The sequence below is a fragment of the Electrophorus electricus genome, chromosome 13 (genome assembly GCF_013358815.1).
Source record: "Electrophorus electricus isolate fEleEle1 chromosome 13, fEleEle1.pri, whole genome shotgun sequence".
Classification (NCBI taxonomy): Eukaryota; Metazoa; Chordata; class Actinopteri; order Gymnotiformes; family Gymnotidae; genus Electrophorus; species Electrophorus electricus.
The window spans coordinates 19,850,402-19,878,121 of record NC_049547.1 but is presented as its reverse complement, the minus strand read 5'-3'; the positions used below and the strand labels follow the sequence as shown (position 1 = coordinate 19,878,121).

The 27,720-nt window shown below is 44.8% G+C and overlaps 2 protein-coding genes across 3 annotated transcripts; both read right to left on the bottom strand.

The window, feature by feature from the left end:
- Positions 1-553: 553 nt before the first annotated feature.
- ugp2b (UDP-glucose pyrophosphorylase 2b) lies at positions 554-20,260 on the bottom strand. Of its 2 annotated transcripts, none has more exons than XM_027017834.2 (10): positions 20,128-20,260; positions 15,016-15,143; positions 13,101-13,208; positions 6,550-6,729; positions 4,812-4,945; positions 3,887-4,184; positions 2,820-3,017; positions 2,359-2,601; positions 1,109-1,213; positions 554-1,011 (listed from the first exon to the last, which is right to left on the bottom strand). In XM_027017834.2, exons 2-10 carry the CDS (start codon positions 15,112-15,114, stop codon positions 904-906), a joined length of 1,473 nt encoding a protein of 490 aa, XP_026873635.1. In that variant the 5' UTR covers positions 15,115-15,143; positions 20,128-20,260; the 3' UTR covers positions 554-903. The 2 variants fall into 2 exon arrangements, with proteins under 2 accessions (XP_026873635.1, XP_026873634.1); XM_027017833.2 differs by lacking the exon at positions 20,128-20,260 and adding an exon at positions 19,278-19,571.
- Positions 20,261-21,084: 824 nt separating this feature from the next.
- Positions 21,085-27,429, bottom strand: mdh1ab (malate dehydrogenase 1Ab, NAD (soluble)). The gene is made up of 9 exons (XM_027017837.2): positions 27,322-27,429; positions 26,171-26,269; positions 25,247-25,343; positions 24,180-24,355; positions 23,814-23,936; positions 23,408-23,584; positions 22,833-22,946; positions 22,328-22,417; positions 21,085-22,172 (listed from the first exon to the last, which is right to left on the bottom strand). The coding sequence occupies exons 1-9, from the start codon at positions 27,322-27,324 to the stop codon at positions 22,050-22,052; spliced, it is 1,002 nt and encodes a 333-aa protein (XP_026873638.2). The 5' UTR covers positions 27,325-27,429; the 3' UTR covers positions 21,085-22,049.
- Between the last annotated feature and the right edge of the window lie 291 nt (positions 27,430-27,720).

Here is a 27,720-nt window from a genome sequence, read left to right as displayed (position 1 = left end):
CAGGTCTGTATCTCCCTGTTCCCAGTCTACACAGGCCTGTATCTCACAGTTGCCAGTCTATACCAGTCTACACCAGTCTGTATCTGTGTCGGTGTACAAATCTCTATTTTCTCCAGAGAATTGGCCAGAATGAAATAGACTTCAGTCATCCAAGTATCCAGCATATAAATGGGATCTGATTCACTGCATTTAAACCCCCAGGACATACCTCTGCAAGGGAAACTAGAACTCGAACCAGTGTTTGGTAGTTTCTACACACTGAAAATGTCAGAATCTTAGAACTGTCATCAGCTCTAGAGTTGTACAACTGTAATAGTACTGTGTTCAGGTCAGTTGGTGAATTTAATGCCTCCCCCCCCACCCCCCTTCTGTGTGTGTGTGTGTGTGTGTGTGTGTGTGTGTGTGTGTGTCAGTAATGGGGCTGGTTAGAGAGTACACATATATCTATTTTTTAGTTCTGTATTGCACTTTATTTTGTTCCAAAGATGTTTGCAGACCCCAGAGTGGCCCTGCGGAACGCACAGCTGACCCTGTTGCCAAGGTACAAAGCTTATTGCTTCTCGTTTTCACATTTCACACGAATTGCGTGCGATTCATGCCACCATGACAGTCCTCCGAAACAAAAATACCAAAAAACAAACAGATAAAACTGTATTCCGTTGGAGACATAAGGTGAGACAGGATGACACTGAGCTGTTTTGATACTGACCGAGAATATGGAGTTTTCAAAACACAAATGCACGCGTTAAAAAGCTCAAAGAGTTATAAAAATAAAAGTGTAGAATCATGAGGCTGTGTTTCTGCATTTGGTCTCATTGTAGGTCCGTAAAACAGTTGTAGAGTTGAGTGTGAGGTTGGGGAGAGGTCATGTGATCTTGCACACAGGTCACATGGCAGAAGGCCTTAGTGGTCCAAGATCCGCAGGTTTCCGGAAACGATTTTATTCTCCAGCATGGAGCCGGCCGGAATGTCGATCCTGTCTCCATGGTTGGCTATAATGATAACTGTTCCCTGTGCAAAACAAAAAGTGTCAAGATATTTTCATTTATTACAGATACATGTTTCTCTCCCCCCCCCTATAAATATACTCATACATCCATGCATTTACCTTCAGAGAGACATTTTTCCCAAAGGTCACGTCTCCGGACACGGTCAGGTGATCTAGCTCCAGCATGTCTGGAATGCTCTCGAATCGTGTCAGATATTCCTGAACCTGCACGTGGTTGGAATTAAGGGCATATGGTGGATGTTCAGAGTGACAGTGATGCTTTAAAAGAGCCCTTGAACAGCTGACACACACACACACACACACACACACGCACACGCACACACACGCACGCACGCACACTCACTCACACACGCGCACACACACTCTCACACAGACAGTCAAGCACACACTCTCGCACACACGCATGCGCATGCGCACGCACGCACATGCGCACGCACTTGCACACGCACATAAACACTTGCACACACGCATACACATGCACGCTCTCACACACACACACACACACGTGCACACTGACACACTCATGCACGCACACACTTGCGCGCGCACACGCACGCACGAACATGCACACACTCACACACGTACACACACACACACACACACACACACACACACACACACACACACACACACACACACACACACACAGAGTTGCCCCAACCACAGATTTTCCCTTTGAGAGATTAATAATCAACTTGTCAGTGGACTGATGACAGCGTTGATGGTCTTTAAATTTTTATTAGCAGTTTATTGTGATGTCCCTACATCCTACACTCGAAACTATCGCACGTGTGTGAAACTCGAAACTATCGCCCTGCTGTTCAACTGGGCTGCTTGTCATCTAAATGCTAAACAAACATGCAGATTATATGAACATGAGGTTAACTGTTTATATGAACATATGTGGTTATGTCATAGTTTATTCACTAGTTGTCATTGTTAGATGTCTGTTTTTTCTATTACCTAGTTCCACCCCCCTCCGAATATATGGAGGATATGCAAAGTAAGAATTTCATTGTGCACTATTTATTTAGTGTGTATGACAATAGAATTCCCTTGAAGTCTTGGAACGGTTGGAATTTAGAGTGACAAAAATTATCTGTATTTCCTTGTTTCACATTTATGGCATTTAGCCGACGCTTTAATCCAGAGTGATTCGCAAATTGCATTTTGCTGTCCACAGAGAATGTATTGGCTGGTAAAACAGGTTCGAGTCTTGAAATACTTTTGATACCAGATACTGCCAGAGTAAGTCAGTCCTGTCACTCAGATGTGAAATCCCACAGAGCATGCCTGACTGGGCGGTGTTCCCAAAAATTGTATGTTTTTTATTTAATGGGGAGCATTACCTTGGTGAAAGAGCTGCCAAGCTTGACGTGGGGTGTGGTGGGGAACTCCCTCTTTTCGCTCATTGTCAGAGAGCCCGCCTCCAGCCGGTACAGGTTGGACATGACCAATAGGAGGTCGGAGGTGGTTTTGACGGGCAGGAAGCGGCTGCGGGGCACGTTGATGCCCAGTGCATTGTCGAAGCACTTGATTGCAGCGCCCACGGCCGTCTCCAGCTGGATCACGTTCAGCCCGCCGTTCAGCGTCTGCAGAGACCCACAGAGAAATGAGACCCAGAGTGAGACGTGCTTGTGAGGTTTATGTCAGATTCTGGTAACTGTCCGGGTCATTTTCAAAGAGTGTCTGTGTTTTGGCATTAGAACCTTGTTCCATTTTGAAATCTGGAAGCAATTTTAAGATTCTAGAACATTCCAGAAAAAAAATCCAGGGTGTGTATGTGTTGAGGTGCATGTTTTTCTTTAACCTTAGGATTCACAATGATTTCCATATCCATTTCATTCTTCTCCTGCAGTCTCTTGATGGCCGCCAGGGAGATCCACAGGTTGTTGGTGTTAAAGATCTTGAATTTGGAGACGGACTTGAACTCATCGACGTGGGCTTTGGGGACCTGGGCGATCTCCAGCAGCCGGAGTTTCCCATCATACTGAATCAGGGTTCCTCCCTAGGGAGCATGGAAACGCATACAAGCTTAGTGCCAGTGATGATCTAGAAGAGACAAGCTTAGTGCCAGTGATGATCTAGAGCAGACAAGGTTGGTGCCAGTGATGATCTAGAGCAGACAACCTTAGTGCCAGTGATGAACTAGAGCAGACAAGCTTAGTACCAGTGATGATCTAGAGCAGACAAGCTTAGTGCCAGTGATGATCTAGAGCAGACAAGCTTAGTGCCAGTGATGATCTAGAGCAGACAAGCTTAGTGCCAGTGATGATCTAGAGCAGACAAGCTTAGTGCCAGTGATGATCTAGAGCAGACAAGCTTAGTGCCAGTGATGATCTAGAGCAGACAAGCTTAGTGCCAGTGATGATCTAGAGCAGACAAGCTTAGTGCCAGTGATGATCTAGAGCAGACAAGCTTAGTGCCAGTGATGATCTAGAGCAGACAAGCTTAGTGCCAGTGATGATCTAGAGCAGGCAAGCTTAGTGCCAGTGATGATCTAGAGCAGACAAGTGTATGCTTCATGTGTGTATATGAGTGAAGTGTGCATCATGTTCTGTGATCTGTGTGTGAGTGAGAGTGCGTTTACAAGGGCAGGGCAAGTAATCGGAAGGTTGCCAGTTCAAGTCCCACCGCTGCCAAGTTACCACTGTCCTTAACCCTCAATTGCTCAAGTTGTATATACATAAGTCGCTTTGGATAAAACTGTCAGCTAAAGGCGTTCATGTTCTATAATTGTGTCTTTTTACCTGTGAATGAGAGTGTATTCACACATGTGTGTTCATGTTCTATAATCTGTGTGGCTTTGGGTGTGTGTCTTTGTACCTACGCGAGCGTGCGGGAGTGTATTCACACGTGTCGAGCCCAGCCCCTCACCTTGACGTCGGCCCGGGTCTTGTCCGTGACCTCCATGACGAACTCACAGCGCTTGCCGTTGGGCTGGCTCACCAGGTGGTTCAGGATGTGCAGGTCCACGGTGGCGCCCAGATTGTCGATGTTGGACACGAAGATGTACTCCTTCCCCTCAGCCAGGAGCTGCTCCAGCAGGCCCGAGGCGTAGAAGCTGGCGTAGATGTCTCCGTGGCCGGGTGGGTACCAGCCATCTGAGCCTTCTCCTACCATACCCACGTCCTCGGGCACTGGCAGCAGGGACTCCTTATTGATCCTGGGATACCTACAGTCACGCAGACAGGAAGTCAATGCACAAAGTAATATAATGAGGTTTGTTGTATAACACTTGAAAATATACATTAAAAGCAAACTAAAGAGAACCAAGGAGTGCTGCAGAGCGGAGTCATGACTGTCATCTCAGCATGTAAATATTTTTCTTCTGTTCCAGGTTCCTTCTGCGTTCAACCATATTCTTAAATCCTCCACTGCTGCAGAGGTATTTATCCAGACAAATACTGAATGTTGTTAATAGTCTGAAAAAATATGCCTGTTGCTGTTACTGCCAGGTGACTTTAATATTTCATGGGTTGTTGCTTTGCTATATAGTAGAGACCAGGCCTGCTCCTGGAGATCTACCACCCTGCAGAGTTTAGCACTAACCCCGTTCTTGGAGAGCTACCACCCTGCAGAGTTTAGCACTAACTCCGTTCTTGGAGAGCTACCACACTGCAGAGTTTAGCACTAACCCCGTTCTTGGAGAGCTACCACCCTGCAGAGTTTAGCACTAACCTTGCTCCTGGAGATCTACCGTTCTGAAAATGTTTCCCCTGATCCTGCTTTAGTCGAAGACTCCATCGTGTATGTGTGTATGTGTGTGCGTGTGTGTGTGTGCGTGTGTGTGTGTGTGTACCTGCTCTGGTTGAAAGTGTGTATCTTGACACGGTGGTGTGTGTATTTTTGCAGGATCTTCTTAGTGTCCTCATCGGTGTTGAAAGAGTTCATCAGGACCAGTGGGACATCAGTGTTGTACTTCTTATTCAGGTGCTGGACATACACACACACACACACACACACACACACACACACACAGGGTTAGGACTCCCAGCACCGACACCACGTCGCTGCTGTAGAGGACAAAAGCTAATCTGTAGGTCACCGTTCCGGGAGCCGTTAGTATCTTTTTATCTCATTTTGTGCTAATGTGAGAGGGAAAAACTACAAAGAGCAGATCTTTCAGATGATTTGGAAGGTACAGATAAATATAATCCACCTGAGATAATGCAATGCGAATTATTCTTCTGTCTATGCTATTCTTCACTGCAGCCGGTAGAATTAAGTCATTATAAAGTTCCCATTATTTTACATGGTCTCATTTGAATAAAATATGCAGAAAACAATTCGCTAGTTGATCACTAAGTATTAGTAGATGCAGTAAGTCGTTGGAACTGTTTCGCCTTTAGCTTCCTGGTTTGTAGTACTAGTTTGCAGTACTTATTATCATGTTTAATTTTCATACACAACAGGCTTAAAAGATCTCTCATGAGCAACCTGCCAACAGGAACATCAACATCATCATTGTCGTCATCATCCTATCTAGAAGGATGAAAAACGCTGCAGTGCGTTCGGAACCTGTAGGATATGTTTATGCTACGGTGGAATTCGACTTAAATGTTGAAGCTCTCTCCCGTACATCTGGTTCCAGGCGGGACCCACACAGCAGTCACGGTGCGGTCTGTGAGACCAGAGACGTGAGCACACAGAGCTCTTTGTGCATGCTGTGTTTACACAGGAGGGGCCACGTTATCCACTTACATCGTCTTGTGTGACAGAGCAGGAAAGCTGAGCCACTCCGGGCCCGGTAGATACACAGAGCTGAGTGTTCTGATGCAGGGGTGTACCACAAGGGCGAATATTCAGCTTCCTCCTCTTTTCACATCTCACAACACGCCTTCCTCTGTTACTGTCCTGCTGTCTCTCCCCTCTCTCTCTCTCTCTCTCTCTCTCTGAATGTCTGTCTTTTCTCTCTCTCTGCCTGGCTTTTGGTCTCTTCCTCTTTGTCTCTCAGATTTATATCACACGGAACTTTCAACACAATTCACAAGATAGCTGCAGCTTTGAAAAAAAAAAAAAAGTCACGCTCGCTGCATTTCACATTATTACATCAGCCAGGGGTGCGAGGTAGAAGGCAGCTGAGACATGTGCTTTTGATTTAAAGATTGGGCGCTGCGGGTGTAGCGCTCGTCAGCATGACAGAGCTCTCTCTTTGTGTCTGCCTGGAGAGATGACTCATCGCTGGAGTACCTCACACTCTGCCAGTTTCAAATAGATGATTATGTTCATTTACTGGTAAATAGAAACCTGAGCTACACACACGTGAACTCACATGCACATATACACACATATACACTCACATACTCACATATACACAAATATACACACACATACACACATATACACTCGCATATACTCACATAAACGTTCATACACACATATACACAAATGCAGTTTTCCGTGGAAAGGTCCCTTTTCCATGGTGCCCACCTCGCCATTCCCTGCCTGCTTTGGGTTTCCCCTGAGCTACCCTTCCACTCGGCCTGGACTGTACCATCATTTGAACCTGGCAACGTTTTTCCCAAGTCCATACCCACCTCGATCTGCTGCACGGTCAGGTCCAGGAAGGTGTTCTCGCTGCGCACGCTGATCAGACTCTTGGGGCCCTTACAGCCCATGCTGGTTCCCAGACCCCCGTTAAGCTTCACGACGGCAAGCTTGTTCAGGCTCTCCGACACGCTCGTGGGCAAGCCCCTGATCTTCTCGTACGGCTGGATCTGGGAAGGAGAGAGAGGGAGAGAGGGAGCGCGACAGAAAACGTGAGGACTTAATTTTGGACAGCAAAAGTTCATGTCAAGGTTACACGTGGCCCGCTGTCTCGGCTTAGGCGAGACGTTGCTGCGAGACTCCTCAACGCTCAACCGACATCCCATATCTCAGTGTGTCCAGAGTTTTATTTATTTAGGATTTATTATCCGATTACAATGCTTCAAATACAATATTTTCAAATAGAAATAAATGAAAAATGAATAAATAAGTGGGATTCTGGAATAAATGATTCAGGAGTCAGATGATTCAGTTTAAGATTCATTCTTCTGCTTCAGTGACGTCTGCACGTATACAGTCTGTGCCATTCCCTTAGCGACGGTGAGGACCGAAACGAAGAACGCAGATCAGCGTATTGGAGCATGATTCGGATCCTGACTGCTGGACGAACTGACCCACTGCTAGTTGCCCGTTAGAATGGCTGGTTAGTGCATATATGTCTGACTGAAGCTCTTAGCACAAAAGGATGGGGTGTCTTTCATCCGGTGTGCTGGTGATGACGAATGCGTGAGCTACAATACACACTCCTGCCCTCCTGCATGTCGGACCAAGTTGCAAACCACACAGCTCAGGCACCCTCATGGAGAAACCGCGAAACTACACACGCAGCAGTGGAAACAGCCTGGAAAAAACTGAAAGGAAGAAAATAAAATTGAAAGCAAGTGTGAGCTCGCTGGGTGATCTGTTTTCAAAGCCTTTTTCTCTCTCTCTCTCTCTCACACACACAATCACACACACCCACACACACAATCACACACACACGCACAAATGTTCATTCTTCCTTTTTCCCAAATGGCCATGGGCCAGCCGCCATGAGGCCAAATGTCCTCCAGATGAGACATCACTATGTCAGAGAGGACACAGAAGACACCCACCCATGCACACACAACCCACGCACACACACACACACACACACCCACACACACATAAGCACAATGGTCCCATGGAGAACGGGTAAGGCCTTGAGCTCATCGTGACAACATTAAAAAATATGCCATGTTGCGAGATTTGCTGGAGGGTTTTGCTTTAAAGCAGCGTGGCTGGGGTTCATCTCCCCAGGAGAGCTTCCCACAGGTCCTGGCCTTTCCCTCTTCCGGTGCTGCATCCGGAGCCTTCTCTCACTTCAAATGCTGCTGTTCTTATGTTCTAGTGTGTACGGTTTCAATCCAACGCCCTGATATTCACACGAATTTGCTCCCAAGCGGCAGATACAGCAGACACTGCAGTTCCCTCTAGATGGCGATTTCATGGTTTGAGAGAGAGAGAGAGAGAGAGACTAATTATAGAATGAGGGAAGAGAGAAAAAAACAGACAAATGTCGGGGAAGTGAGAAAAAGATGTACAGAGTCCTCAGATGCCCTGGCAGGCCCTAATCTCCCACACAATTCCTCACAAACGCATTCACTTCTGTTCCCGTGAATGCAGTCAAAGCGCGTGTGTCCGTGTGTGTGTGTGTGTGTGTGTGTGTGTGTGAAGGAGGCCATGTGCCAGGCTCGCTGACCACTCACTGATGCTCTGGACAGTCGTGCCCGTTGTTTCGTTTGCGGATTTTACGTGTAGCTGCCCTAAGCAGTCACACACACACTGAAGCAGGAAAACACGGCTCTGCTAGTGAAATGAAGCAGGAATCAGCAGTGTTTACTCCTGTACTGTGACGTGTCTCTACTCGCGATGTAGGGAAGAGAGAAAAACAAAAAGGGTATTTAGGAAAAGGTAAATGTTTTATATCATGCAGGGAAAGGGTGGGGCAGACAGAGAGAGTGTGTGTGTCCGAGCGTGAGTGAGAAGTCTGACTTGAATCCCACACAGTGTGTGAAGCCTCATGGGGAACAGGAGGCCATGGGCAGGGAGAACCGCTCCCAGTGCCGCAGTGGCTATGGAGCCTGGTCCAAACCCTCCCTCTCTCTCTCTCACTCTCTCTCTCTCTCTATCTCTCTCTCTCTCTCTCTCTCCCCTCACAATCCAAGCCTTATCTGCAGCAGAAAGAATCTCTTATCCAGAGCAACTTGTATATTTATCATATATCACAGTGTGTGTGTGTAGGTAACTCAGATCTATCAATATAAATCAAATAAACTCTTCAATATCATACATGTATATATACATTTATACGAATATACATGCTAACACTAGCACAATACTCAACACTCATACTGCTAGAAACTGCACAGCTACGAGACACGGTTGAGAACCATAATCCCCGGATCCAGGAGATGCTTTTCCGAAGCCTGGCTTTGATGGGAGTTCTGGAGTTCGGGATTCCGAAAGCTGGCAAAGAAAGTTCTAGAATCGGCAGGCTGGGCCTGCTGTGTGCTGGGGGGAGTTGGGTGCTTAACCATTAAAACCCCTCACATGGAAGAGAATGAAGACAGAGCAGTGTGAGTGTACCCATTCTGCACAGAAGATCTGGCAACCCACCGAGCACTGTAGGATGACGGGCTCATGGAAGATCCACAGTAGATACAGCGAAAGTGGGCGAACACCACACACACACACACACACACACACACAGAGCGGAAACCTCTCTAACATAAAGTGCCATAGATACTGCTGACATAATCAACTATCAGCATCAGCAAACATAACAAACAAGCACGGTGAAGACACACACAGTGTAGTACACCTGTATCTGCTCACACACACCATCACAACACACACCGTCCAATGATTTCCGTCCACCATTTCACTGCGAGTTATACTGTTTATGACTATGTATGTGACGAATAAACCAAACTTGAACTTGATGAGATCTGCCAGATCTGTATCGAATTAGCCAATCAGCCTTGTCAATAGTGTACATATATACACTCACACACCCACACCCACACCCACACCCACACCCACCTACCTGCTCCACTCCCCATCGCTATATCCTTGTTTACATCCTCTGTATCTCTAAAGCCCACAGGAACACTCTTCTGCTACAGCGCATTAGTCCTCAGCCCTGCGTGCTCTGGACACCCCCAGCGCCATGGCAACTCGCTACGCCTCGACAGCCACCTCCAGCGCAGTTGCTGTGTTTCCTTTTTGTTGTCTGCTGGCGCGTTTCTTTTATTTGTGATGTAAATAAACGCGCTCCATTCTAGCGTTGGCGTCTCCCTCAGGCAAAACCAACCAACACAGGCTTTCTGGAGGACCTCTAATCACGTGACAATGGCAATTATCACGCTGACGCATGTTCGACATCAAATTAAATACAAATGAAATACAAATCAAACATTCACTGACATCGGTACCGGGACTGATTTTCATGGTGTGTGTGTTTGTCAAGCCTGATGGTTTAGTGAAGCAATAAGTCATTTTTACCACCAAAAACAGCAAACAATGCAAATGTAGTGATGATTATTTTTCTACATTAGCTCTATAAAGTGCAGCTCACATGAGATGATGAATCAAACTGCTCTGTAGTTCTCAAACAGATCGGTTTTCTGCTCCACATTTAGCACAAGATCTCTGAAATACGTCATGTGAAGAAGAATCACTCGAAAGTTATTAGAAGTCACTGGAAAAAATGACATTCATATTTGTATATATTTGTAGTGTAATTACTATTTATTTTGATTTTCAAAATCACCTTTTTTTCATATCATGTCAATTGTGCTGTTTATTATCTTGGCATTGTGTGACAAAACATTAGCATATAATCTTCTGAATCTGTCATCAAGAACATAACACGTGTCGTTTTACTGACTAAATCAAGAATGCTGTTACACAAACAATAGCTGAATAAATGAAGCAAAGGCTCATTTGAGTCACGCTAATCCCCCCATGCGCTACGCTGTACACTTCAGAGCAGCTCGAGGCCTGTGGCAATTCTGGTTAAAAGGCGTTTTCCAAACAGAGTTTTGTCATTGGTTCATTCTCTGTACAAGAAAAGCCCTGGTGGAGGTTGGCGTTACTGCCCGCAGGGTGTCTTTAAGCTTCTGAGATGACTCTGCGTTTCATTCAACCATTTATTAAAATATGTGACACACATAATTAGTGGCAAGCCTACATTTTAGATTTAGTCTCTTTCTCCTGTGACCATGGAAGCCTGTACATACAGGTAGTGGTAGCTCAGTGGTTAAGGTGCTTGACTTGTAATCAGAAGGTTCCTGGTTCAAGTCCCACCACTTCCAGGTAAGGGCAAGGCCCGTAACCCTCAAGTTGTACTCAGTCATAATTGTAAGTTGCTTTGGATAAAGGCATCATGTAAATGTATAAAACTACCTACATAGGAAAGAAAATTCCCCCTTTTAAAATAATACTTCCTTCTGTTTTGCAAGATAATTTTATTAGCTACTTTTCTCCGATAACTTCCTTAATGAGAATGCAGCAGCTATGTCAACAGACACACCTGTGCAAAGCACATTAGTCCCCCACACAAGCAGCTGGGACAGAAGGAACCGCCTCCAGAACCGGAGCCCGGCTCCCGGTTACTGCGTGGACGCGTGCGGAAGGCATTATGGGAAATGGAGTTACGCTACGGCATCCTCTGGGCTCTGTGGGCTGTGGAGTCACACATTACACTGTCGACAGGGCATTATGGGAAATGGAGTTGCAATAAAAGGAGTCCTCGGGGCTTGTCTTCTGTTCCAGGCTCGGCACAGTGCTGTGCCGAACCTGGAACAGAAGACAAGCCCTGAGGACTTGTGTTCAGTCAACAGTGAATGTTTGTGTACTAACAGTTTCCACACAGATTTTAAAAAATGCTAACAAGTCCGTACATAGGCCAGGAAAAAGACAATAAAAATTTAATAGTGTAAAACCTTTTTTCTTTCTCCCAGAGTTGTTCTGGCGTTTTCCAGTACAGCGCTGGATCACAGGAGAGTTGGTTTATTGTTTGGGGATGTAACAGGACCTTCTATCTGTAGACAGGGAGTTGGACGCATGTCTGCATTTTATTGAACTACAGCGGAGATGAGCTTAGACAGTCACTTCAAGTACATCTCTCTGAACCTCACACACAAGTACATCTCTCTGAACCTCACACACAAGTACATTTCTCTGAACCTCACACACAAGTACATCTCTCTGTACTACACACTCACACACAAGTACATCTCTCTGTACTACACACTCACACACAAGTACATCTCTCTGAACCACACACACACACACACACACACACACACACCTAGCTGGGGTTACGACCCTGCAGGTCCTCAGCAGCTTGGCCCAACACCCACCACCGCACAACTGTCAGGTCCATGTTAACACTGAGCTGAAAGGGATTAGACCTGTGTTTTTAGGTACCCAACAGCCAGTGCTCAACTCCGCAGCGAAACCACCGTGAGAAGCTGTTTCAGAACTGACCTGTTTCAGAACTAACCTGTTTTAAGACACTGATTTCACAATATGCACAGCTGGTAACTTTGGCACTGAGACAGGAACACAGCAGAGTGAGAGAGACCTCGTGTGTGCGCATGAGTGTCTGTACATGTGTGTTTGCACGCGTGAGTGCACGCACGCACAGGAGGCACAAAGATGACGAAGATTCTGACGAATGTAATGGAAATGACATATTGTGACTGACAGAGTTTATCTATTTTAATACACACTAGGAGTGTGTAGAATATCTGACAGCTCCAGTGAGTTATTATGGCATTGGTTTGGACGACTGATACTGAGAGGACTGATGTAAGGATAATGAGATAAGGAGAAGATTGATAATGAGGACTGATAATGAGAAAACCAATGACGAGAGGATTGATAATGAGATCGTTAATGAGAAGATTGCTAACGAGAGGTCTGTTAACGAGAGGTCTGATAACGAGAGGTCTGTTAACGAGAGGTCTGATAACGAGAGGTCTGATAACGAGAGGTCTGTTAATGAGAGGTCTGATAACGAGAGGTCTGTTAACGAGAGGTCTGTTAACGAGAGGTCTCCCTCTACAGCTGCCACTAACCTCCCACTCACAGGCGTCTGCGTTTTAGTGTCAGCCTGACTGGGATAACTCCCACCCTCCACGGGGCTCTTTGGGAGACTACTAACCACAGGGCTGAGTGGTGTTGCAGTGGGGCTGTAATAATCGTCTCCAGGACTGGGAAATGACGCAGAGTAGCATGCACTCGCCAGACTATGCTGCGCTCCTTCTCCAGTTGCATACTCACTGTAGCTACACACTCTGATGTCACATCTATGTTTAAGGGGTCAGGTTACACCACATCAGAAGCAGCTTTGCCACAATCCAAACAACCTTATGTTAGTAGGCATCAAAGTGTCATTAAGCATGTGTATGAGAGAGAAGAACAGAGAGAGAGGGAGAGGGAGAGAGAGAGAGAGAGAGAGAGAGAGAGAGAGAGCTTCAGTTGGAGAGATGACAGTGTTGAACTTGCTTACTGAGTCTTCAGGAGGTCTGTTGATTTTGGTCCACTCCACAGAAGGCCCCTTTACCTGCAGAAACCTGTGGAAGAGCTTCTCAAAGCCCTCAAAATCCTTCCTACAAACCTGCAAAAACACCACAGACACATTTACAGGGACTCCGTTTGGCAATAACATTCATCTTACACAGATTAAAACACACACACACATACATGCACACAAAAGCAAGCAAACAAACAACAAAATACAGTTGCTCTTTTCAACTCGAACACACTCAGGAACCTCGATGTTGCGTTTCCTTCAAGAATACACTTTGATTTGGGAAATACAGGTCTGATTTGGCAAAAACTCATTCTGGGAAACAATTCACTCATAGAGTCCCCAGACCCCGCCATGCTGATGAAGACAGCTCAGCCCCTTCGGAAATGCTACTTCCTCATGCTACATGTGGTTTCACCAAGCTTTAACGTGCAACAGTGCAGAGGCATCTTGCACCACAGCTCACGTTTGAGTGCCATTGCGATTTTAATAACACAAACTGGACTACATGCTGCAGCAGCTCCTGTGTTCAGAATTAAAGTTTGTCTGGTTCTGTATTAAATGGCGGTCTGTCGGAGTTTATTTTAACTTTCTCTCTATTTTAATCAGCTGTTGACACATTTTAATCAGTTGTGACATGCTTGATTTCTTGTGAAGCCCCCAACCCCACCCCCCTTCATTTGTCCAGTGTGTGAAATAATCCTGTATACGCTTAATCCCACATACTTCCTTTAATCCTGGATCGCTGACACATTTATATAAGAAGCTCTGGTTCATAAGTAGTGCCCTGCTGACAGTAAGTACCAGAGCATGAGGAAACATCATTAAAACTAAAACCTGGTGGATCAAAAATCGGCCTGTAGCTTCACAGTCCTACAAAGAGGGTTTTGTCGAGTTTACACATCACCGCGCACATGAGACTCGAATATCTGACAGATAAGTGAGTGGTTAGTGCATGAGGCCACAGATTGGTGACAGATTATTTAAGGTCAGAGCAAATCCGACAGCTGTGGAATAAGAAGAGATGGGAAAATATACCGGCATCTGTTTACCTGCCTATGTGGAATAAGAAGAGATGGGAAAATATACCGGCATCTGTTTACCTGCTTATGGCTGTTTCAACAGGCCATGTGTTATGCGGATACACTGAGGACTAACCTGGCCAGTGGTAAACACGAACGCAGGCCGCCTTGTGTGTGTGCTTGCGTGCATGGCCAGGTGTGAGAAGGCGAGAACGTGTCACTGTGACCAACACGGTTGTCGCGTTTACGTGACTCTTGTCTTGCTTCAAGCAGCTGTCTACTGGCAAACATTAATCAGGCTTAAGAATCTATGGATGAAGCTAAAAAAATGTCCTGACCGATCAGCAAGTTTGTGTTGTCATATTTCGAGTCTGGAAGGTCACCTGAGTAAACTGACACACACTGGACAGTGAAGCAGGGCTTTTTTGTTATGTGAGGTGGTGTTTTGCAGAGCGTGCGTGTTTAACGTACAGCTGATAACTGAGCTAGCTGGGGAAGAGATGAGAGTTGACGAATGACACAAAAACAACTTTGAGGCAAAAACAAAATAGATTCAGTAAAGAGGGAACGTAATTGACTTCCGGGTATCTACACCGTCTCTGCTTTTTACTCCCGGGAATTGTGTTGTTGGCATTGTGACATCCAACGCTGTCTTGCCCGCTCAGATGGATTAGCTGTTAGCATTACTGTTTTAGGTTTGGCACTTGCTAGTCCACCTTTGGGCTCCCGGCTTAGTAGCTTTATGCTAATTAAGATCATTTCAGTCCACTAGCTGTACTAGTGGACAGCGCATGACACCGCAACCTCGAGCCCTTGGGCTTACATTCGAACTGTTTTGGGCCTCATGCGCTGTTTGGCGCCCTGTCACGCACCTCGATGTCAGCTCCTTTAGCGGTGCTCAGCAAGTTCTCCAGCTCCACGTGCATGGAACTCTCCAGCTGCTGACGCATCACTTCCTGAAACTGAGCCATGCCTTTGGCCAGCACCCACCTGTTCACACCTGTGATCAAAGCACAACAGCTGATTAGAAACCAAAAGGAATGCTGTAAACATGGCACGAGGTCCATCTTTTGGAGCGTTAATAACCTGGACGGAATCTACTACTGTAAATCAGCATGTTGTAATTGACGTGGTAAAATACGCTATTTTTATCTGTGTGTGAGATGGTTGTAAAATTCTGGCCTTTGTAAAGTGACATTGGGTTTGAGGTAAGTGACATATGCATTGTTATTACCGTTAGTAGTAGTACTATGATTATTATTATTACTATTGTTATTATTATTATTATTAGTAGTAGTAGTAGTAGTAGTAGTAGTAGTAGTAGTAGAAGTTAAAATAGTTGTGTAGTTTTATTGTTAATAGTTGCTTGACTTGTATACAATTTACCTAAATCCAGGTTGATGTCGTTAAAAATAATGTATTTATAATAGATGTAAAATGTATGTATAATAATGTATGTATAATGATGTATGTATAATAGATGTATAATGTATGTATAATAGATGTATGTATAATAATGTATAATGTTTGTATAATAAAGTACAATATACCCACAATTGAAGGTCTCAACCTGATCTAAATGTTTCTAAATGTTTGAAAAAGGTGAGACTAGTACCATAGTACCAGGGTGCTGTGTTGGTTTACAGCAATTGAGAGACTGACTTTGTGGAATGTGTTTACTCCCCATCCTGGCCAATTCCAATAAAAACGTTTTTTCTGCATATATGTAACAATGGCCACATGGAGACTGGTCTGACTGGTCTAATGAATACTTACTCCTGTTTCAAAGGACATGGAAAATAAAAAGGTAATGATTCCATTGGCAAGAGAACCTACTAAAAAGTCTTCACCCTCTGGACGAAAGAAGAGTGTCTGGAAACACCCAGGGACGCTTCACTTAGAACATGACCAGATGTCTGCACCTTTTGGCATAACTACATATATCTTCGTGTAGTGTATCAGTTTCAATAAATACAGCGTATTTAGAAGGCATTTAAACAGTTCTAGTATAGTGCCTTATTATTAGCTATAGTGAATTATTAATGACAAAAAATGTGTAATTATAAACTTGAATTTCTAAGCTTCTGGACCTGGTTCAAAGGCAATGTGATGTGATAAACACGCTCGCGTAATGTAGGTGGTGTTGCCAGCCAGGCAGAGGGACACACAGACACTGCACGTTGTCTGGTCCCAGGCCCCTGATTAAGAACTGCCTGCACCCGTCACAGGTGTGACCGCCTCTCCACCTTAAAACAGGAATTGCTTTTAAACCTTTTTTCTTTCTTTTAAAAATAGGTAGTATGTCATTTAGAATTTTATAAACACTTTTTTTCCCCCATAAACCTATAATTAGTTTACTTTACTGGATTTTCAATTATGATCTTCGACCAATCAGAAATCTGGATTTTTCCAAAAGCAGTAAAAGGAAATTAGCCCTGACCTTGAAATGCAAAAGTGCATTGTTGATCTATAACCTTTAAAATGGAGATGAAATGGGAGAATGACACTTCCGATCTCATTCCTTGTGAAACAAGATGGAGAATAGCAAAAAAAAAACAAAAAAAAAACCTTTACATGGCTTGTCACATTTGCTTTTATTTTGACTAATCTATAGCTAGCAAGCAATGTGATCAATGTGTCACCAGATACATCAGACATGCTAAACACCACAGCTATCTAATGGTCTCCATTTAGCGCATGCTTCTGTAGACCAGCATGAGTGCCATCTGTAGCCCTCTATTAACTAATAAGCTGGCGACATTTTTTAAGTGTTAATAATATTTTTAAGGTTTGCCATTCTGGTTTTGGAACTGGATACGACACTGAATCTGCATTCTTCAGAGTGACTAACAGGGCAGAGAGGAACTTGCAGTTGATACCGTGGGTGGAGCAATTCTTGTTTTACTGGGTTTAATTACACCATTCTATACTGTACATCATGACTTGCTTAATTGAATGCCTGGAACACTACAGGTATTACACACAGTAATTAAATACTTTACCTCATATCTCAAGGTTGGAACCATTTTGGGTTAAAGCTAGTGAACACTTCTATAGATGCTGCAGCTAATTTTGGGAGTTCCCCAAGGATCCATTTTGGGCCCAATTTTATTTTCTCTCTATATATTATCTCAGGAGCAAATTATTATCAAACATCATATTTCAGTATTATGATGACAATACACAGGAAATGAAATTTGAATGGCTAATTTTATTTATCTTGCAGATAAATAAAAATAAGTTAGAAGTTATTTTATTTAGGTACCCCAAAGTGACAAGCTTGCTTTTGCAGAATATGGGTCATTTTTCACCTTTGGCTAAATGTATTCAAGAAATTAGAAGTTTTTTTAAATACTGAGTTTAAATTTGATAAATGCATATGCACAGCGGTCAAAAGTGCTCCATCTCCTTCTCAATCTCAGAAATCTTTCTGCTGGTATTCTGGGAAAAAAGTGATTCTTGCTTTTGATTCTTCACTTTTAAATTATTGTAACTCATTATATACTAGACTGGGCCAATCATCTCTATCACCTGTAGTTGTGGGAAATGTATGAGTACTTAGTGGTACAAAAGAGCGGGAGCATGTTATTGCCTATCACCGCTCTATTTGAAATTCCGATACAAAATGTTATGGGCTGTTTTTAAAACTCTATTGCTTTGAGTCTTAAATATATTTTAATTCAACAGTGTCCATATTCGAATTTCAGATCTTTGAGGTCAAATTCCCAGCAGTTGTTAATGGTTCCTTGTGCTAAGTTAAAGTTAAAGGGCATCAGTCCTATTGAAGGTACTGTGCCAAGGCTGTGGAACAAAAGTATGGAGTCTAGAAGTGCTTCTTTTGCAAATTTTTAAAACTAGACCAAAAACTTTATTTTCTGTATTAGCTTTTAGAGATCGACATTAATTCTCACAGGAAATATTGTTTATGTTTGATGTGACTGTGTTCTGTGTTCTAATGTGTTCTATGTGTTCTGGATGTGTTCAGGATGTGTTCTGATGTGTTCTATGTGTTCAGGATGTGTTCTGATGTGTTCTGATATGTTCTATGTGTTCAGGATGTGTTCTGATGTGTTCAGGATGTGTTCTGATGTGTTCAGGATGTGTTCTGATGTGTTCTGATATGTTCTATGTGTTCAGGATGTGTTCTGATGTGTTCTGATGTGTTCTATGTGTTCAGGATGTGTTCTGATGTGTTCTATGTATTCTAACTTTTCAAATAGACTGTTCTGTTGAATTATAGTGAATGTTGTATTATGAAATGACCCTTCTGTCTGAGCTGATTTGACTGAACCTTTTCTCCCTGTGCAAATGCCATATCATTTAAAGAAAAAGTGACTATGTAACTGATTGACAAACTCAATTTTGTAATCAAACCATTTTAGTCTGATACGAGCCATGGCCTATGAATAAATGACTTTGGAAAAGCCTAGCAACCCTGATCCCAAAGCAGGTGACAGGCCTCCAGAGATGTCCACTATGACTGAAGTAATCCTCCTTCCCCCTGTAGCCCCAAAGTCAGCCACATGATATGAGACTGGTGCTATCACTATATTAGAACAGGCCTGTGTATGCTTATCTTATGTGATGTTATAAAGTTCAGTCTGATAACAGACCAGTTCCGTCCTGCTCTATACACTCCACTTAGATTTGAACGGGTTCTCAAGACTTTCAAAGGTCCTGTGTCTAGTGTGTTATATTAGGTATATCCTGACTTTTTGAGTTCCAGATCGGAGTTTCAGCACATGCAGAAAAAATGGAAAATTCTTTTCTTACAGTAAGAAAGAAAGGCAATTATCAACACAAAGCGATGAAGAATCTAGAAATCTTGTTTAACAGGCTACAGTTCGGCATAACATTTCCAGAAACCTGTACAATGCAATTCCAGTCATCCTGAGAGTAAATTTACTATCTACCTTCCTTAGATTAATGCCATAGTAACACATGACTACATTCAAAATCTCTGCAGCCCCACAGTTATCGTCATGTTATATTACTAATACTATAATCAGTATAGTAGGTTATATACAGTATTGCTATAATCATGTTATACCATTATTAAAGCCGCTCTGCGTAACCCATCGGCTACGCACTCGGCGTTACTGACATCTGGAAGTGCCTTGGCGCACGTACTTACTTTCAGCGTAAAGTGTCATTGTAGTTTATGGTCAGTATTTGCCTGCGGGTTTGTGATCATATGAAGTTACGATGCCGAATATTTCGTTATCAGGTACCAATCCGCGTTTTGCTTGCGACACCGAAAACCTAACGTCACGATACCAAACTCTTCCTTCATTCGTTCAAGTCATTTATAAACTTGGCCGCGCGTTGTAAAAGGATCTGGAAGATCTACCCGACCTACAGTTGCCTAAAGCATGCTAAGGGCTCGACCTTCCCACACTTCTTAACGACGAGAAAGCGCAATACTGTATGCAAGCGGCGAACGCAACACTCCTGAATGAACTGCACCAGCCCGTTTTGGCACAACGCCCACAGATGTTTCACTCCGACACGTCACATCGTAATGTGTTAGCCTCACCCGTCTCTCATCCACTCAGACGAAGAAAAGTGCGGCGCTTTCGGTCATAAAGCATTTTCTTATCTGGGTTAGACTACTCCACGCAATGTCCTACGTAGGCCGTCTAACATCCGGAATATATTATATTATATTATATTATATTATATTATATTATATTATATATAGGGCATCAACAGAGACACTACGATCGCGACTTTTAATGTCCTTCAGTCCTGTACATTAGGAATAAGACCTTCCTCATTCAGACATGCATATGCACCCCGGGCGGTTTGCGCAGTTTTGCATTAGTGCACTAGTGCCTTTCCCCGCGCGCACCCTAGAGCTGCCCAAGGGCACCGAGTCCGCGCACAGAACCACCAAGTCTTCCGGTGCAACACGGCGAACTCGGGACGCCTCACACACACACACACACACACACACACACACACACACACATACACGCACATACCCGTCCGAGAGGTCTGGGCGTCTGCAAGGCGAATCGAAAGCAAAAGCAATCGGTAGTCGCTCACTGCCGAAGGTTGGAGTGATGCGCGTGATGGTGGATATTCGGAGAAAGTCTCGCCCCAGCCTGGCTGCGGGTTCCGCGTGACGTGGGTCAAGCCAGCCAATCACCTGCCGAGGCGAGCGGAAGTGGTTCTGTGGAAGTGGTACGGAGCCGCTGTGAGGGCAAACTTGCATTCGCAGAAGCGGATACACATTAATCACAGTTTAGTTCTGAATTTAAATGTAATCTGCTTTCGGAGTTCTGCTCGAATATCTGAGAATGGGCATAATGTGAACGTGTTACATAAGGAATATTCATTAGCCAGTCCCTTCATATGTCTATAAAGGGAACATTTCGAGAAATTATTAGCATACATTTCCGTTCCCATGTAAAGACGAAGATCAAATATGCAAAGAAATAAATTTCGTCTCGGATTGAACCGCAATGCCAATGGCGAGTAAGTAATCTGAGTGTGGGAAACGGACCCGATTTCAAACCCCGACTCAACCTGTTGACTTCTATTGGCCTATTTCTTCATGTCTTTACAATTTCGTCTTACCTAAATCAGTTTAAATGATATTTACAACACAGACAATATAACGCATTATTTCCAGTTTGTATGCATGTGGCTCTGCTGTTTTGCTAAATACAACAGAGAATGTATTTTTAATAATTGTACCAAGATCATTTTTGGCTCCACAATCGTGGAAATGGGTCCTTAATCCAGATACACGCTTGAGAAAGTATAGGGTTAGTTTTCAATCTTGAGATTAATGATTAAACCTAAATTAAAAAGGACATTCAACAGTTAGTCACCACTGATGTTACAATTCATAACACAAGGCATGATGCCAACGGTCGCCTCCAAGATAAATATTTCACATTTGGATATCAAATAGTAACTACACACACAATCACAAGAATTTATAACTGGTTTATTTAGTGTGCAGCAACGCAGTAATGCAGAACTAAAACTGTGACCTCAGTGAAAGTGGATTACAGGCTCTCTAAAAACTGGCAAAACAAGACAAAACCAAAGCAATGTTTCAGCACTTTATCTTAGTCATTTTACAAGGAGTGCACCATTATCATGTTACACACATTCAATCTCAAATGTGCTTCAAGTTCATGTTGGATATGTAACAGCTCAAATTTTGTATTTGAAGGCTTTACACACAGACTCACAGACGCACACGCACACGCTCACACACACACAGACACACACACACACACACACACACACACACACACACACACACACACACACACACACACACACAACTTCCTCTCTGCTAGGTCATTTGTGTGGATTCTAACAGAAACAGAAATGAGGACGCCGGAGTACTGCGGCTGTCTTCTTCTGGCTGTTAGAGGTCTTTACTGAACATGCTCACATGCGTGAGAGCAAGGGCCACACAACACTTCTCAGAGCAAGAGGGCTGATCTCACGTCAGCTCTGCCTCATCCACAGAAGCGTATTCTTTAGGAAACGGACTGACGGGAGATCAGTGCTCGTTCCGATCAGTGCCACACGAGCCCAGGAGAGAATGCAAATAGGAGCTTGTTCTCCACAGAAACAGGAAAAGGATGTTAACCTTCCCCTAAACTCTAGAATCCAACCCTAGACAGATTTGATGATCTAGAAGGTTCTAGGCTCCTACTATTATATCTACGATTCCTATTTAGCTACAGTACACGACTGTCACCAGCGTTTAGAGAGATGTACACAGATTGCGGTACGCTCGGGGTTTCCAGGCACGTCCTACGAAACAGACTGCACCCTGCAGAAGCGGCGGGTTGGGGTGGGGGCGTCGCTTTCACAGACGCGAGAGCGGAGGTGGCGAGGTGTTCGGGCGGAGGCGTGTCGGCGGCCCTGTGCCCAGTCAGGCGCTCAGGAAGGAGGTGGCGGCGTCCCGCTCCTCCACCAGTTCCGCTGCCGTGGCGTCCATCCTGGCGCGAGAGAAGTCGTTGATGGTCAGCGCGTCGACGATCTTCCAGGTTTTATCCTACAGGGCAGAGGCACACGTAGAAGGACTTTGTGGAGAAGAGGGAAGCCAGTTCGGAGTTCACAGGTTAAACGTTTCCTAGATGATTCAGCCAGGACACGCATGCGCACACGTTATTTTAATCAGAAAGAATTTAAAGAGTAGTTCTTTTCTACCTTGATGGTAACAGGGAATGAATAGATGAGGTCATCAGGAACACCATACGTGTTTCCACTGGAGTACACACCCATGGAAATAAACTCACCCTGCACAGCAAAACAGACAAGTGTGTTTACACTTGGACAACCATAGGAGTAAACAACCAACTGGTTACTCTGGAAACTTCAGAACTCCTCTGAGGAGTTCTTTTTAAAAACCAAAAACCTGGTTTAATGGGTAGGAAGCTAACTTTGGATTGAAACTTGTATCAATTTTTTAAAGGCACACATAATTTTAAAACTAACAATTAAAATAGTGACAACTGTCGTATCAAAAAATAAATACATTCAAGCTAGAGGCAGAATTCCGAGTTTTTTATTTTGTTCTAGGATCAGGTTCATAGGCAGGAATCCTCACCTTTAGCCTTCACAAAAATCAACCACACAACAAATCTGACATCAGCTGTAGACACCAGCGTAATCTATTGTGAACCACTGCAGTGAGGACCACAATATAGCTGACCTCAGCAGTGCCCATCCAAATGTTTCTCATGTGGTCGCAGATAGCCTTGGCAGCAGACATGGCGCTGGAAAGCTTACGAGCCTTAATGACTGCAGCCCCACGCTGCTGTACTGTCTGAGAGAGAGAGAGAGAGAGAGAGAGAGAGAGAGAGAGAGAGAGAGAGAGAGAGAGAGAGAGAGAGAGCACGTGTGAAAGATGGACAGGTAGAAGTGTTTTACATTAGAAGTAATGGAAGAATTACAAACAGCAAAAGAAGAAAAATGGCAAGCGAGAGAGGACCAGAAAGGACATGTCAAATGTAAATAATATCGTATATACGGATTTTAACAGAACAAAAACAGGCAAATTTTGAAAAATTAAAAGAAAATAATTCAGGGGAAAAAAAAATAATAATCCACTGAGTGGTGAGTCAGTAAACTCGTTACAAATCACCAATCATCAGCAGTTTTACTGAATCCTCTTTAGGTGCTCATGTCCTGTAGGACAACCTCTGCTAAAAAGATATAGGTAACTAAAGCGTACACGTAATGAATATGAAGTTTCACTCTGCTGGTGGGACATCGACTAGAACTCACAGCGATGAAGCTTCCTTTCAGCCAGTCGTCATCCTTCACCACGTCGAAGGCAGGCTTCACGCTCCCCTGCACATTGACGACACAGTGGTGTACATCGGGGTACTGGGTGGACGAGTGGTTCCCCCAGATGATCACGTTCTTCACCTTGTCCGCTGGGACGCCACAGCGGCTCGCCACCTGCAGGAGGCAGGGTGAACCTCAGCTCGATCCAACAGCACAACAAGTGGTGTCCGTGTTAAAAACTGCTTAATTCATCTAATCGTTACCATCTTGGTTTCTTTCTAGGCTTTAGCTTGTATAATATCATCTTTTCAGGATATGAAAAGCAAAGGGTGCCTTTCACATGACCCGAGAAGTTTGCACTCTAAATTTGTATTTTCCCATATAACTGTGTGCGCGCGGTCACCTGTGAGCAAGCGCGGTTGTGGTCTAGTCGGGTCAGGCAGGAGAAGTTCTCCTTCGGGATCGAGGGGGCCGATTTGGCGGCGATCAGGCAGTTGGTGTTGGCGGGATTACCAACCACCAGCACCTACAGAGCAGTGCGGGGGTCAGATTAAAGTGATGACAGCGTTTCAAAGGTTTTTGAACACATTAATCCCTTTGGCTGGAGATGGCGATGCTGCTAGCTTTCTTTAGCTGGCTAGCGTCAGTTAGCTGGAAGTCATCTAGCTAAATCACCACCAACACACACATAAGACCCTCAATTCTTGTCACGGGGAGTTTTTCTGAGATCTTTGAGATCTTTGAGAAACGTGAATAAATGACCGATCACCTTGACGGTCTTCTTGGCGTACTTGTCCAGCGCGGCTCCCTGGGATTTGAAGATGGCCACGTTGGCCTTCAGCAGGTCTTTCCTCTCCATACCATCCTTCCTGGGCATGGATCCCACCAGGATTGCAGCGTCCAGGTCCTTAAACGCCACTTCCTCCTGATCTGTGGGGATCACCTCTGCACCCCCACACAACACACACGTACGTCAGAAGACAGCAGGGCTAGATTTTTAAAATATGTTTCACAAACATCAAGTTTTTCATACTTAAGACAACCATGACCGTAAACTTTGATGGGCTATAACGTCGCGCCCAACTGCATCCCAAAGTTTTGGCACATTCTTGACTTCTTTTGGTCCATTGCTACTAAGTCCTGTTGCTAGCTATTACCATTTTGTCTGTCTGTATGTGGGAATCCCACAGGATCTTAGCATGGTCATTCTCCCATCACCTTTGGAACTTCCAGCCTGTACTCGGCACAGGTGTTTCTGGAAACTATTCCAGCCACTTGGTTATGGCGTTCCATGCATCCCGCTGTTACGTGCTGGATTTGCACAGCTGGCATCTGGGGTCCTGCCTGGCGTGGTAGATCCCAGCCTCTACTTGTATTCAGAGCTTGATTAGTGCCATGATTAGTGCCTCTGTTCTGACCAGCCTTTTTCAATTTCTCTACATCAGCCACTTCCACTATTTGCCGGTGGTACATACAGTGCAGGGGCTTATGGTTCCTGCTCTTCCTCATTCCCATCCTCCTGGGGTTTCTGTTGTCTGAGATTCTCCCTAAGCACTTCTTCATTTGGAGCCATCATCCCGGCATACTCCTGGATCTTGGTTGTTCCATCCTGGACGGTGGCTCTGACGTTCACCAATCCTTGGACCTCTTCCTTCCACTTAGTGTACAGTCTCAGAATGCCGGATGTGGGATGAAACCCTCCGTGCATTGCGAGGGGTTTCCTTGTCTTGATGCCATTGGCTTCCATCTCCATCAGGTTCTTTTTTGAATATCTCTACATCTCTTACTGCATGTTGTGCGTATATTTACACGCGCGTTTACGTGTGCGCGTTTTACCTTTGAGGAGGGGGAGGGCGCAGTCCTGCAGCTCCATCACAACACCATCCAGCACTGGCAACATGGGAGGGATATCCAGCAGCATCAGGACCACTGGCTGGACATGGAACCAAGAAATGAAGACAATACAGGCAAGAGCCAAAGACTTGGACACTGTACCCAAAAAGGGCGAAGACAACATAGTGGGGGACTGACCATCACCTTCCGAAACACCTTCCTCTGTTGTTATGGGTGGGGGTGCTATGACCCCAGGTGGGTCGTATTCTGTCTTTATGTGCCATGTTTCAGGTTGTGTGTCTCATCAACCGTCTCCACCTGTGCGCTGCGCCAGGTACTGACGGTCCTCCCTGACCGCGGTGCCATTTGCTCTGATTGGTTGTCCGACCTCATTTGTTGATTTGTGACTTTATGTTTTTGGGGGTTTTTTTTGTGGTTGTGAGTTTCCGAGAGTCTTTGCATTCATGTCTGGTATGATTGTGTAATTCCTGGTGGTGTGTACTTCGTTGTGTAAATTGTGTTTGGATTACACCTCTGGTATTCTGAGCCTGGCTTTGTCACACTGTTTATGAATGTTGCTTATGCCCCGTATGGAGCTTGGTTGCTGCTATAAATAACTGTGTACAGTGTTCTACTTTCTTAACTACTCTGTTGTGCATGTTTGTCAAGTAGCGGGGGTGACCCTATTTCAAAGTTCAAAGTTTTTATTTTGAGCTTTCTTTTTTGTCTTCTGTTTTGGTTCAGGGAAGGTTATTGTTGTTTATTTATACGTTGTTTCTCTGTTAGGCAAGTCACCTTGGCCTGTTTTCATTCTAGGATTTCATGTTTGCTATTTTGGCACCGTCATCTCCTGAAGCAAACCCTGTACTAAATAAATCTCTCTCTTTTTCTTTACATCCATTTCCGAACCCAGCAACCCGAGCTTACCTGATCTTTGCCGAAGACATCTCCGTTGGCGATGCTGTACAGCAGAGAATAGGCGATCTGTCCAGCAGCGCCGGTCACCAGAACTCGGATGGGTTCAGCCTGCGGGACAAACGTCAGTGAAGCCAAAAAATAACGAGCCTGGGGCGGTTAGGTCACGGTACCGAACAGGGCACAGGACGGACTCATAGAGAGAGAGAGATATATATCAGGACGGACTATATATATATATATTTCATCACGGAAAGTATTTCCAAGTGTATTTCTATACCCACATAAACATTACTAGCCAGTCGGTTCTTATTTTAGCTGGACGACACCTAGCTATTGTTAGCTAGCCGTCCTTAAAAGTAACGGTCATTCAATTATTCATTCATTCATTCATTCATGCCCTAATCAATAAACAAATCACTAAACACAAACGTGCAAGACTGCGCATTGCGTGAGGAATATTAGATATGTAAACAGTAAGTTAGTACGGTCGTTAGTAAAATCGTTCACTTAGCAATTTCTAGCTCTGACGCTATCCTCGCCTTTCTGTTCCTGTCAGTCCTGACATGCTAACAGTAGCAGAGAGCATGCACACAGCTGGCCTGGGACCTGTACGGAGCATGCACACAGCTGGCCTGGGACCTGTACGGAGCATGCACACAGCTGGCCTGGGACCTGTACGGAGCATGCACACAGCTGGCCTGGGACCTGTAGGGAGCATGCACACAGCTGGCCTGGGACCTGTACGGAGCATGCACACAGCTGGCCTGGGACCTGTACGGAGCATGCACACAGCTGGCCTGGGACCTGTACGGAGCATGCACACAGCTGGCCTGGGACCTGTACGGAGCATGCACACAGCTAGCCTGGGACCTGTACGGAGCATGCACACAGCTGGCCTGGGACCTGTACGGAGCATGCACACAGCTGGCCTGGGACCTGTACGGAGCATGCACACAGCTGGCCTGGGACCTGTACGGAGCATGCACACAGCTAGCCTGGGACCTGTACAGCCAGAAGACAGAAATCGGCATGAAATAAGACTATCTACAGACTTGGCCACTACAGAGATGTACGGGGAAAACAAAACGGTGCACCTTCGATAATAACCACTCACGAACCCCCCGCCCCAAGTCTCAATAAAGCATAAAATCCCTGCTTACCATTTTCGAGCGTGCGAGCTACGTCGTGCTGAAGTGCTCTCGCGCGTGTCGCGGAGATTCCTAGGTCACCTCTACTCGAGCGCCCGGTGGTCACGAGGCAGCCTCGAGCTCCCGCTGCACCTGCGCCAACACTGCCAAGACTTTCTGGATCCTGGAGTTCAAAACGCACATTTTCGAGTGTAATTGATGCGCCTTGTGAAATACATTTCCCATAAGTTTCCCCCGCCATCGGTTGTCGTCTTCTTATTAGTCCAAATAGTGTGTGGTTGTTTTTATGTAAAGGCTATTTTCAGAGATTGCATTTTAGAAGTACACTAAATTAAGCTAGCTTGCTTAATATAGTTCAGAAAAATAGACAGAAAACACAGACAATTTATCTTCATGACAATAATTGTTTAT

Excerpts from the sequence above, each read along its gene's own strand:
- mdh1ab (XM_027017837.2), bottom strand. Across the intron at positions 23,937-24,179 it reads ACGCCAAGAAGACCGTCAAG|GTGCTGGTGGTTGGTAATCC; the intron begins GTGATCGGTCAT and ends ACTGCTCTGTAG. Across the intron at positions 23,585-23,813 it reads ACAACCGCGCTTGCTCACAG|GTGGCGAGCCGCTGTGGCGT; the intron begins GTGACCGCGCGC and ends TGCCTCCTGCAG.
- ugp2b (XM_027017833.2), bottom strand. Across the intron at positions 3,018-3,886 it reads AGACCCGGGCCGACGTCAAG|GGAGGAACCCTGATTCAGTA; the intron begins GTGAGGGGCTGG and ends CATGCTCCCTAG. Across the intron at positions 2,602-2,819 it reads AAATCATTGTGAATCCTAAG|ACGCTGAACGGCGGGCTGAA; the intron begins GTTAAAGAAAAA and ends GGGTCTCTGCAG.